This window comes from Tachyglossus aculeatus, chromosome 22 (assembly GCF_015852505.1).
Source record: "Tachyglossus aculeatus isolate mTacAcu1 chromosome 22, mTacAcu1.pri, whole genome shotgun sequence".
NCBI classification, from domain to species: Eukaryota; Metazoa; Chordata; class Mammalia; order Monotremata; family Tachyglossidae; genus Tachyglossus; species Tachyglossus aculeatus.
Genome location: NC_052087.1, coordinates 58,921,493 through 58,935,081, shown reverse-complemented (window position 1 = coordinate 58,935,081; position 13,589 = coordinate 58,921,493). Strand labels below are relative to the sequence as shown.

The window sequence follows — 13,589 nt, the reverse complement described above, 5'->3', positions numbered from 1 at the left end:
GGGGATAGAAGGCGATCAGGTTGTCCCACGTGGGGCTCACAGTCAATCCCCATTTGACAGATGAGGTAACGGAGGCTCAGAGAAGTTAAGTGACTTGCCCAAGGTCACACAGCAGATGTGGCGGAGCTGGGATTCGAACCCATGGCCTCTGGCTCCAAAGCCCGTGCTCTTAACTTCTCTGTGCCTCCGTTCCCTCATCTGTCAAATGGGGATGAAGACTCTGAGCCCCCCCGTGGGACAACCTGATCACCTTGTAACCTCCCCAGCGCTTAGAACGGTGCTTGGCACATAGTAAGCGCTTAATAAATACCATTATTATTATAAATGAGGAGATGGAGGCCTCAGACCTCTCCCCCAGGTAGACTCCGAGCCCCCCGGGCGGGCCAGGGACTGTGTCCGGAGTGACCAGCTCTGGCGTGGACGCTCAGGACGGGCAGTGAGTGGCTTCTCCCACTCCCTTCTCATCATCATCATCATCAATTGTATTTATTGAGCGCTTACCGTGTGCAGAGCACTGTACTAAGCGCTTGGGAAGTACAAATTGGCAACATATAGAGACAGTCCCTACCCAACAGTGGGCTCACAGTCTAAAAGGGGGTGCAGAGCACTGTACTAAGCGCTTGGGGAGTACAAATTGGCAACATCTAGAGACAGTCCCTACCCAACAGTGGGCTCACCGTCTAAAAGGGGGAGACAGAGAACAAAACCAAACATACGAACAAAATAAAATAAATAGAATAGATAGGTACAAGTAAAATAAATAAATAAATAAATAAATAGAGTAATAAATATGTACAAACATACACGTCCCCCAGAACGTGACCTCCAATCACCGGGCCAGCGACGTCGTCGTCTGCGAGGGGCGCGCCCAGGTGCTCAGCGGGCGCTTCATGTACGGACCCCTGGATGTGGTGACCCTCACCGGAGAGAAGGTACGTGGACCGGCCGGCCGCTCCCGGGCCCCTCCCATCATCATCATCATCATCATCATCAATCGTATTTATTGAGCGCTTACTATGGGCAGAGCACTGGACTAAGCACTTGGGAAGTCCAAATTGGCAACATCTAGAGACAGTCCCTACCCAACAGTGGGCTCCCGGTCTAAAAGGGGGAGACAGAGAACTAAACCAAACATACTAGCAAAATAAAATAGAATAGATATGTACAAGTAAAATAAATAGAGTAATAAATATGTACATCATTATCATCGTCATCATCATCAATCGTATTTATTGAGCGCTTACTATGTGCAGAGCACTGGACTAAGCGCTTGGGAAGTCCAAGTTGGCAACATCTAGAGACGGTCCCTACCCAACAGTGGGCTCACAGTCTAAAAGGGGGGAGACAGAGAACAAAACCAAACATACCAACAAAATAAAATAAATAGAATAGATATGTACAAGTAAAATAAATAAATAAATAAATAGAGTAATAAATCTGTACAAACATCTATACATATATACAGGTGCTGTGGGGAAGGGAAGGAGGTAAGATGGGGGGATGAGGGGGGGACGAGGGGGAGAGGCCTAGGCGTCATAGCGCTTAGTCCAGTGCTCTGCGCCCAGTAAGCGCTCAATAAACACGACTGAATGAATGAATAAGGACCTGGGCCTAATCCCAGCTCTGCCACATCATCATTGTCAGTCGTATTTATTGAGCGCTTACTGTGTGCAGAGCACTGGACTAAGCGCTTGGGAAGTCCAAGTTGGCAACATATAGAGACAGTCCCTACCCAACAGTGGGCTCACAGTCTAAAAGGGGGAGACAGAGAACAAAACCAAACATACTAACAAAATAAAATAAATAGAATAGATATGTACATGTCCGCTGCGTGACCTCGGGCAAGACGCTTCACTCCTCTGGGCCTCAGTGACCTCATCTGCCAAACGGGGATGAAGACTGTGATCACCTTGTAACCTCCCCAGCGCTTGGAATGGTGCTTCGCACGTAGTAAGCGCTTAATAAATGCCATCATTCTTATTATTATTCTCTAGGCCTCAGTTACCTCCTCTGTCAAATGGGGATTGAGAGGGTGAGCCCCATGTGGGACAGGGACTGTCAATCAATCAATCAATCAATCAATCGTATTTATTGAGCGCTTACTGTGTGCAGAGCACTGGACTAAGCGCTTGGGAAGTACAAGTTAGCAACAACCTGCCCAACCTGATTAACTTGTATCTACCTAAGTGCCATCATTCTCATTATTATTCTCTAGGCCTCAGTTACCTCCTCTGTCAAATGGGGATTGAGAGGGTGAGCCCCATGTGGGACAGGGACTGTCAATCAATCAATCAATTGTATTTATCGAGTGCTTACTGTGTGCAGAGCACTGGACTAAGCGCTTGGGAAGTACAAGTTAGCAACAACCTGCCCAACCTGATTAACTTGTATCTACCTAAATGCCATCATTCTCATTATTATTCTCTAGGCCTCAGTTACCTCCTCTGTCAAATGGGGATTGAGAGGGTGAGCCCCATGTGGCACAGGGACTGTCAATTAATCAATCAATCAATCAATCGTATTTATCGAGCGCTTACTGTGTGCAGAGCACTGGACTAAGCGCTTGGGAAGTACAAGTTAGCAACAACCTGTCCAACCTGATTAACTTGTATCTACCTAAATGCCATCATTCTTGTTATTATTCTCTAGGCCTCAGTTACCTCCTCTGTCAAATGGGGATTGAGAGGGTGAGCCCCATGTGGGACAGGGACTGTCAATCAATCAATCAATCAATCAATCGTATTTATTGAGCGCTTACTGTGTGCAGAGCACTGGACTAAGCGCTTGGGAAGTACAAGTTAGCAACAACCTGCCCAACCTGATTAACTTGTATCTACCTAAATGCCATCATTCTTGTTATTATTCTCTAGGCCTCAGTTACCTCCTCTGTCAAATGGGGATTGAGAGGGTGAGCCCCATGTGGGACAGGGACTGTCAATCAATCAATCAATCAATCAATCGTATTTATTGAGCACTTACTGTGTGCAGAGCACTGTACTAAGCGCTTGGGAAGTACAAGTTAGCAACAACCTGTCCAACCTGATTAACTTGTATCTACCTAAATGCCATCATTCTCATTATTATTCTCTAGGCCTCAGTTACCTCCTCTGTCAAATGGGGATTGAGAGGGTGAGCCCCATGTGGGACAGGGACTGTCAATTAATCAATCAATCAATCAATCGTATTTATCGAGCGCTTACTGTGTGCAGAGCACTGGACTAAGCGCTTGGGAAGCACAAGTTAGCAACAACCTGTCCAACCTGATTAACTTGCCTCAGCGCTTAGAAGCAGCGTGGCTCCTTGGAAAGAGCCCGGGCTTTGGAGTCCGAGGTCATGGGTTTGAATCCCGGCTCCGCCACACGTCCGCTGTGTGACCTTGGGCAAGTCACTTCTCTGACCCTCAGTTCCCTCACCTGCAAAATGGGGATTAAGCCTGTGAGCCCCACGGGGGGCAACTTGATCACCTTGTATCCCCCCCAGCGCTTAGAGCAGTGCTCTGCACGTAGTAAGCGCTTAACAAATGCCATCATTCTTGTTATTAGAGTGGGGTTCGGTGCACAGTGAGCGCTTAACGTGTACCGTAATAATAATTATTGTTGTCGAAGGGGCTCCAGTTTGACGCCGTCCTTAACCGACGGGGGTCATCCATCCCGTCCCCCCGGCCATAAGCCCCCCGACGTGCCCCGACAGCCGCCTTCTCCTTCCTCCACAGGTGGACGTCTATGTCATGACCCAGCCCCTGTCCGGCAAGTGGATCCACTTCGGCACCGAGGTGACCAGCAGCTCCGGCCGCCTCTCCTTCCCGGTGCCCCCGGAGCGGGCCCTGGGCATCGGCGTCTACCCCGTCCGCATGGTGGTCAGGTGAGGGGGCGAGGGCACCGGCACGGGGGACCCCCGGCTGGGCGAGGGGCCGGTGGTGGTACCACCCCCGCGAGCCCCTGCCCGCCGGCCTCTCCCAGGGGTGACCACACTCACGCCGAGTGCTGTCTGACGGTGGTGGCCCGAGGCACGGAGGCCGTGGTGTTCAGCATAGACGGCTCCTTCACCGCCAGCGTGTCCATCATGGGCAGCGATCCCAAGGTGCGGGCCGGCGCCGTGGACGTGGTCAGGTACGGCCTCCCCTCTCCCTTAAGGCCGGTAGTGTTTAGGATGATAACCGTGTAGACTGGGAGCCCACTGTTGGGTAGGGACTGTCTCTGTAGGTTGCCAACTTGGACTTCCCAAGCGCTTAGTCCAGTGCTCTGCACACAATAAGCGCTCAATAAATACGATGGATGAGATGATGATAATAACGACGAGGGCATTCGGTAAGTGATTTGTCAGCGCTCAGTACGGTGCCTGCAACATAGTGACTAGCAAATACCATAATCAATCAATCGTATCTATTGAGCGCTTGCTGTGTGCAGAGCACTGTACTAAGCGCTTGGGAAGTCCAAGTTGGCAACATAGAGAAACGGTCCCTACCCAACAGTGGGCTCACAGTCTAAAAGTAGTAGTAGTATTAAGCGCTTACTACGCACCAGACGCTGTACCAAGCACTGGGGTGGACGCAGGCAAATCGGGTCGGATGGACGCCGTCCCCCGTCATCGTCATCATCAATCGTATTTATTGAGCGCTTACTATGTGCAGAGCACCGTACTAAGCGCTTGGGAAGTACAAATTGGCAACATCTAGAGACAGTCCCTACCCAACAGTGGGCTCACAGTCTAAAAGGGGGAGACAGAGAACAAAGCCAAACATACTCACAAAATAAAATAAATAGAATAGATATGTACAAATAAATAAATAGAGTAATAAATATGTACAAACATATATACATATATACAGGTGCTGTGGGGAAGGGGAGGAGGTAAGGCGGGGGGGATGGAGAGGGGGGCGAGGGGGAGAGGAAGGAAGGGGCTCAGTCTGGGAAGGCCTCCTGGAGGAGGTGAGCTCTCAGCAGGGCCTTGAAGGGAGGAAGAGAGCTAGCGTGGCGGAGCGCTCCCCGTCACAAACGAGGTCACGGAGGTGCGGAGAAGTTCAGTGACTCGCCCAAGGTCACACAGCAGACAAGCGGCGGAGTCGGGATTAGAACCCGGGACTTCCGACTCCCACGCCCCAGCTCTGTCTGCTCCGCCAAATGGAGTGACTGCTGTGAGAAAGCCCCGTATTAGGCTCTTGGGAGGGTACACGGACCGTTAGTCCAAAAACTGTCCTTCCCAAGCGCTTAGTACAGTGCTCTGCGCACAGTAAGCGCTCAATAAATACGATTGATTGATTGATTGATTGATTGATTGAAAAACAGTTAGTAGGTCAGATCCCTACCCGAAAGAGGTTTTGGGGGTTTTGTTTTGTTTTTTAAATGGTATTTGTTAAGTGCTTACTGTGGGCAGGGCACTGTACTAAGCGCTGGGATAAACACTTAGTAATAATAATAATCATGATAGCAGTTATTAAGCGCTTGCTGTGTGCAAAGCACCGTTCTAAGCGCTGGGGAGGTTACAATAATAATAATAATAATAATAATGATGATGGCATTTATTAAGCGCTTACTATGTGCACAGCACTGTTCTAAGCACTGGGGAGGTTACAAGGTGATCAGCTTGTACCTCGTGGGGCTCCCAGTCTTCATCCCCATTTTACAGATGAGGGAACTGAGGCCCAGAGAATAATAATAATAATGATGATGGCATTTATTAAGCGCTTACTATGTGCACAGCACTGTTCTAAGCACTGGGGAGGTTACAAGGTGATCAGCTTGTATCTCGTGGGGCTCCCAGTCTTCATCCCCATTTTCCAGATGAGGTAACTGAGGCCCAGAGAAGTGAAGTGACTTGCCCAAAGTCGCACAGCTGGCAATTGGCAGAGCCGGGATTTGAACCCGTGACCTCTGACTCCAAAGTCCGGGCTCTTTCCACTGAGCCACGCTGCTTCTCTAGTACAGTGCTCTGTGCACAGTAAGCACTCAATAAATACGATTGAATGAAATACAAGCTAATCAGGGTGGACACAGTCCATGTCCCGTGTGGAGCTCACAGTCGTAGTCCCTATTTTACAGATGAGGTAACTGAGGCACAGAGAAGTGACTTGCCCAGGGTCACACAGCGGACGTGTGGCAGAGCCGGGATTACAAACCAGGTCCTCTGATTCTCAGACCTGTGCTCTTATTACTACTACTACTAATGATAATAATAATAATAATAATAATAATAATAATGGTATTCATAAAAGGGTTACTAGGTGTCAAACACTGTACTAGGCGCTGGGGTAAAAACAAGATAATCAGGTCCCACATGGGGCTCAGAGTCTAAGGGGGAGAAATGACAATAATAATGATGGCATTTATTGAGCACTTACTATGTGCCAAGCACTGTTCTAAGCGCCGGGGTGGATCCAAGGTAACCAGGTTGTCCCACGTGAGGCTCACAGTCTTCATCCCCATTTGACAGATGAGGGAACTGAGGCCCAGCAAAGTGAAGTGACTTGCCCAAAGTTGCACAGCTGACCAGTGGCGGAGCCGGGATTTGAACCCGTGACCTCTGACTCCAAAGCCAAGCTTTCCACTGAGCCACGCTGCTTCTCTAGTACAGTGCTCTGCACCCAATAAGCACTCAATAAATACGATTGAATGAAATACAAGCTAATCAGGGTGGACACAGTCCATGTCCCGTGTGGAGCTCACAGTCGTAATCCCTATTTTACAGATGAGGTAACTGAGGCACAGAGAAGTGACTTGCCCAGGGTCACACAGCGGACGTGTGGCAGAGCCGGGATTACAAACCAGGTCCTCTGATTCTCAGACCTGTGCTCTTACTATTACTGCTGATAATAATAATAATAATAATAATAATAATAATAATAATAATGGTATTTATAAAAGGTTTACTAGGTGTCAAACACTGTACTAAGCGCTGGGGTAAAAATGAGATAATCAGGTCCCACATGGGGCTCAGAGTCTAAGGGGGAGAAATGACAATAATAATGATGGCATTTATTGAGCACTTACTATGTGCCAAGCACTGTTCTAAGCGCCGGGGTGGATCCAAGGTAACCAGGTTGTCCCACGTGGGGCTCACAGACTTCATCCCCATTTGACAGATGAGGGAACTGAGGCCCAGCAAAGTGAAGTGACTTGCCCAAAGTCGCACAGCTGGCAATTGGCAGAGCTGGGATTAGAACCCGTGACCTCTGACTCCCAAACCCGGGCTCTTTCGCTGAGCCGCACTGCTTGGTATTGAGAATCCTCATTTTGCGGAAGAGATGTCTGAGGCCCAGAGAGGTAAAGTGAGTTGCCCAAGGTCACACAGCAAGACCAGCAGCAGAATTTGAACCCCGGTCCTCTGGCTCCCAGTCCCAGGCTCTTTCCAGTAGGCCACGCTGCTTCTTAAAGTCCTAGCAGGAGAGCGAGACACTATAACTGTTATATAAAACAGTTTTTTTTTTGATGGCATTTATTAAGCACTTACTATGTGCAAAGCACTGTTCTAAGCGCTGAAGAGGTTACAGGGTGATCAGGTTGTCCCACGGGGGGGCTCACAGTCTTCATCCCCATTTTCCAGATGAGGTCACTGAGGCCCAGAGAAGTGAAGTGACTTGCCCAACGTCACACAGCTGACAGTTGGCAGAGCCGGGATTTGAACCCATGACCTCTGACTCCAAAGCCCGGGCTCTTTTCCACTGAGCCACGCTGCTTCTCTAGATAAGTTGTAGATAAGTTGTAACGATATAACGGACCACAACGTCCCTAAAAGTAAATTTTATCCGGGAGGCAGGAAGAGCTTTGTCTACGTCTTTATAAGTGCCTTTCCCCCACCCAGGCTGGTAATAATAATAATAGTAATGTTGGTATTTAATAATAATAATAATGGCATTTATTAAGCGCTTACTATGTGCAAAGCACTGTTCTAAGCACTGGGGAGGTTACAAGGTGATCAGGTTGTCCCACGGGGGGCTCACAGTCTTCATCCCCATTTTCCAGATGAGGGAACTGAGGCCCAGAGAATTGAAGTGACTTGCCCAAAGTCACCCAGCTGACAATTGGCAGAGCCGGGAATTGAACCCATGACCTCTGACTCCAAAGCCCGGGCTCTTTCCACTGAGCCACACTGTTAAGCACTTACTATGTGCCAAGCACTGGGGAGGTGCATATCTACTCTATTTTATTTTGTTAGTATGTTTGGTTTTGTTCTCTGTCTCCCCCTTTTAGACTGTGAGCCCACTGTTGGGTAGGGACCGTCTCTCTATGTTGCCAACTTGTACTTCCCAAGCGCTTAGTACAGTGCTCTGCACACAGTAAGCGCTCAATAAATATGATTGATGATGAGGTTACAAGGTGATCAGGTTGTCCCACGGTGGGGGACTCAGTCTTAATCCACAGAGAAGCAGCTTGGCTCAGTGGAAAGAGCCCAGGCTTTGGAGTCAGAGGTCATGGGTTCGAATCCCTGCTCCACCGCATGTTTGCTGTGTGACCTTGGGCAAGTCACTTAACTTCTCTGAGCCTCAGTTCCCTCATCTGTAAAATGGGGATGAAGGCTGTGAGCCCCCCGTGGGACAAACTGAACACCTTGTATCCCCCCCTCAGCGCTTAGAACGGTGCTTTGCACATAGTAAGCGCTTAACAAATGCCATCATTATTATTTATTTTAATCCCCATTTTCCAGATGAGGTAACTGAGGCTCAGGGAAGTGAAGTGACTTGCCCAGAGTCACCCAGCTGACAAGTGGCGGAGCCGGGATTTGAACCCACGACCTCTGACTCCCGAGCCCGGGCTCTTTCCACTGAGCCACGCTGCTTGGCAGGGAATGTGTCTGTTTATTGCTCTGTTGTCCTCTCCCAAGCGCTTAGTACAGGGCTCTGCACACAGTAAGCGCTCAATAACTGAACAGTGCTTTGCACATAGTAAGCGCTTAACAAATGCCATCATTTATTTATTTTTTACGATTAACAAGAGCGGGGTGTGGGACGTTAGTCGAGTGAGTGCTGAAGTGGCTTTTGGGGGGCCGTGAGGGGTCAATCAATCAATCAATCGTATTTATTGAGCGCTTACTGTGTGCAGAGCACTGTACTAAGCGCTTGGGAAGTACAAGTTGGCATCTAGAGACAGTCCCTACCCCACAGTGGGCTCACAGTCTAGAAGGGGGAGACAGAGAACAAAACAAAACATATTAACAAAATAAAATAAATAGAATAGATACGTACAAGTAAAATAAATAGAGTAATAAATATGTACAAACATATATACATATCAATCAATCAATCAATCGTATTTATTGAGCACTTACTGTGTGCAGAACACTGGACTAAGCGCTTGGGAAGTCCAAGTTGGCAACATCTAGAGACAGTCCCTACCCAACAGCGGGCTCACAGTCTAAAAGGGGGAGACAGAGAACAAAACCAAACATATTAACAAAACAAAATAAAATAAATAGAATAAATATGTACAAGTAAAATAAATAGAGTAATAAATATGTACAAACATATATACATATCAATCAATCAATTGTATTTATTGAGCGCTTACTGTGTGCAGAGCACTGGACTAAGCGTTGGGAAGTCCAAGTTGGCAACATATAGAGACAGTCCCTACCCAACAGCGGGCTCACAGTCTAGAAGGGGGAGACAGAGAACAAAACCAAACACACTAACAAAATAAAATAAATAGAATAGACATGTACGAGTAAAATAAATAAATAAATAGAGTAATAAATATGTACATTGTACATATATACATATCAATCAATCAATCAATCGTATTTATTGAGCGCTTACTGTGTGCAGAGCACTGGACTAAGAGCTTGGGAAGTCCAAGTTGGCAACATCTAGAGACAGTCCCTACCCAACAGCGGGCTCACAGTCTGAAAGGGGGAGACAGAGAACAAAACCAAACATACTAACAAAATAAAATAAATAGAATAGATACGTACAAGTAAAATAAATAAATAAATAAATAGAGTAAAATAAGTATGTACAAACATATATACATATCAATCAATCAATCAATCGTATTTATTGAGCACTTACTGTGTGCAGAGAACTGGACGAAGCGCTTGGGAAGTCCAAGTTGGCAACATATAGAGACGGTCCCTACCCAACAGTGGGCTCACAGTCTAAAAGGGGGAGACAGAGAACAAAACCAAACACACTAACAAAATAAAATAAATAGAATAGATACATACAAGTAAAATAAATAGAGTAATAAATATGTACAAACATATATACATATCAATCAATCAATCGTATTTATTGAGCGCTTACTGTGTGCAGAGCACTGTACTAAGCGCTTGGGAAGTCCAAGTTGGCAACATCTAGAGACGGTCCCTACCCAACAGTGGGCTCACAGTCTAGAAGGGGGAGACAGAGAACAAAACCAAACATACTAACAAAATAAAACAAATAGAATAGATACGTACAAGTAAAATAAATAAATAGAGTAATAAATATGTACAAATATATATAGTCCCCTTTTAGACTGTGAGCCCACCGTTGGGTAGGGACTGTCTCTATATGTTGCCAATTTGTACTTCCCAAGCGCTTAGTCCAGTCCTCTGCACATAGTAAGCGCTCAATAAATACGATTGATGATGATGATGATGATAGAAGGGGGAGACAGAGAACAAAACCAAACATACTAATAAAATAAAACAAATAGATATGCAGAAGTAGAATAAATAGAGTAATAAATCTGTACAAACATATATACAGGTGCTGTGGGGAAGGGAAGGAGGTAAGACGGGGGGGACGAGGGGGAGAGGAAGGAGGGGGCTGAGTGTGGGAAGGCCTCCTGGAGGAGGTGAGCTCTCAGTAGGGCCTTGAAGGGAGGAAGGGAGCGAGCTTGGCGGATGGGTCGGGTTTGGGGGGCTTGTCTCCCTCCCCCGCAGACATTGGCAGGACTCGGGCTACCTGATTGTGTACGTGACGGGGCGGCCCGACATGCAGAAGCACCGGGTGGTCGCTTGGCTGTCCCAGCACAACTTCCCGCACGGCGTCGTCTCCTTCTGCGACGGGCTGACCCACGACCCTCTGCGCCAGAAGGCCGTCTTCCTGCAGGGCCTGGTGCAGGAGGTGAGGGGGAGACGGGGGGCCGCCACCACCCCAGCTCCGGGACCATCATCATCATCATCATCTCATCATCATCATCACGATGGTATTTGCTAAGCGCTCACCACCTGAAGTAGCGTGGCTCAGTGGAAAGAGTCCACTTTGGAGCCGGGGCTCAGGGGTTCGAAGGCCGGCTCTGCCACGTTTCATTTATTTATTCAATCGTATTTATAATAATAATAATAATAATGATGGCATTTATTAAGCGCTTACTATGTGCAAAGCACTGTTCTAAGCGCTGGGGAGGTTACAAGGTGATCAGGTTGTCCCATGGGGGGCTCACAGTCTTCATCCCCATTTTCCAGATGAGGTCACTGAGGCACAGAGAAGTGAAGTGACTTGCCCAAAGTCACACAGCTGACTTGTGGTGGAGCCGGGATTTGAACCCATGACCTCTGACTCCAAAGCCTTGGAGTCTTGCCACTGAGCCACACTGCTTCTCTATTGAGCGCTTACTGCGTGCAGAGCGCTGGACTAAGCGCTTGGGAAGTCCAAGTCGGCGACATAGAGAGACGGTCCCTACCCGACAGCGGGCTCACGGTCTAGAAGGGGGAGACAGAGAACAAAGCAATCAATCAATCAATCGTATTTATTGAGCGCTGACTGCGTGCAGAGCACTGGACTAAGCGCTTGGGAAGTCCAAGTCGGCGACATCGAGAGACGGTCCCTACCCGACAGCGGGCTCACGGTCTAGAAGGGGGAGACAGAGAACAAAACAAACAATCAATCAATCGTATTTATTGAGTGCTTACTGTGTGCAGAGCACTGGACTAAGCGCTTGGGAAGTCCAAGTCGGCGACATAGAGAGACGGTCCCTGCCTGACAGCGGGCTCACAGTCTAGAAGGGGGAGACAGACAACAAAACAAAACATATTAACAAAATAAAATACATAGAATAAATATGTACAAGTAAAATAAATACAGTAATAAATACGTACAAAAATATATACATATATACATACATACATATATGTCTGCTGTGTGACCTCGGGCAAGTCACTTCACTTCTCGGAGCCTCAGTGACCTCATCTGTAAAATGGGGATGAAGACTGTGAGCCCCACGCAGGACAACCTGATCACCTTGTATCCCCCCCAGCGCTTAGAACGGTGCTTTGCACGTAGTAAGCGCTTAACAAATGCCATTATTATTATTATTTATGTGCAAAGCACTGTTCTAAGCGCCGGGGCGGTTACAAGGTGATCAAGTTGTCCCACGGGGGGCTCACAGTCTTCATCCCCATTTTCCAGACGAGGTCACCGAGGCCCAGAGAAGTGAAGTGACTTGCCCAGTCACCCAGCTGACAGTTGGCGGACATTTGAACCCATGACCTCTGACTCACTCATTCATTCATTCATTCAATCGTATTTATTGAGCGCTTACTCTGTGCAGAGCACTGGACTAAGCGCTTGGGAAGTCCAAGTTGGCAACATAGAGAGACGGGCCCTACCCAACAGCGGGCTCACAGTCGAGAAGGGGGAGACAGACAACAAAATAAGGCATATTAACAAAATAAATTCCACTGAGCCACGCTGCTTCTGGGGAGGGAGGACGGTGGGGTGGGGCGCCATGCTGGGCTAATGATAATAATTGTGGAATTTGTTAAGCGCTTAGTAGGTGCCAGGCACCGTACTAAGCGTTGGGGTGGACATAGCAGATCAGGGTGGGCTCTTTGCAGGGTGGGTAGGGCTACCCGCTGATCGGTTTGGGGCCCGGGGTGGGCTCTGTGCAGGGGAAAAGGGCTCTGGGCTGTTCAGTTGTATTTACCGTGCACTTACCGTGTGCAAAGCACTGTACTAAGCGCTTGGGAGAGTACGCTATAACAATATAACTGACCTCAACGAGCTTCTAGTCTAGAGGCGGCAACCTAAATACAAAAAGAAATCATTTCTTGGGTCATCTGCAGGCGACGGAGCTACGGACTCCGCAGGGTGTGGGACGGTCGGCTGGTCTGTGTGGGCGGACGGGGTCGCCAGCTGGGCTAGAGACTGGTCAGTGAGCAGGGGCCACGGCTACCGGCTGGCTAATAATAATAATAATAATAATAGTAATAATGGCATTTATTAAACGCTTACTATGTGCAAAGCACCGTTCTAAGCGCTGGGGAGGTTACAAGGTGATCAGGTTGTCCCACGGGGGAGCTCACAGTCATCATCCCCATTTTCCAGATGAGGTCACTGAGGCCCAGAGAAGTGAAGTGACTTGCCCAGAGTCACCCAGCTGACAAGTGGAGGAGCCGGGGTTTGAACCCATGACCTCTGACTCCAAAGCCCGGGCTCTTTCCACTGAGCCACGCTGCTTCTCTAGAGTCTGGGCTAGAGGCTGGTCAGTGTGTGGGGGGCAGGGCTACCAGCTGGGCTCGGGACTGGTCAACGAGCAGGGGCCAGGGCTACCAGCTGGGCTAGAGGCTGGTCAGTGTGTGTGGTGCAGGGCTACCAGCTGGGCTAGGGACTGGTCAACGAGCGGGAGACAGGGCTACCAGCTGGGCTAGGGACTGGTCAACGAGCGGGAGGC

At 48.4% G+C, this 13,589-nt stretch overlaps 1 protein-coding gene across 1 annotated transcript in view; it reads left to right on the top strand.

Moving 5' to 3' along the window:
* PITPNM1 (phosphatidylinositol transfer protein membrane associated 1) overlaps positions 1 to 13,589 on the top strand; it is a 67,582-nt gene that overhangs the window by 50,552 nt on the left and 3,441 nt on the right. The window contains exons 18-21 of the mRNA XM_038765040.1: positions 816 to 932; positions 3,713 to 3,861; positions 3,960 to 4,109; positions 10,858 to 11,041. Coding sequence (XP_038620968.1) covers positions 816 to 932; positions 3,713 to 3,861; positions 3,960 to 4,109; positions 10,858 to 11,041 — 600 coding nt within the window. The remainder of the gene's footprint in view (positions 1 to 815; positions 933 to 3,712; positions 3,862 to 3,959; positions 4,110 to 10,857; positions 11,042 to 13,589) is intronic.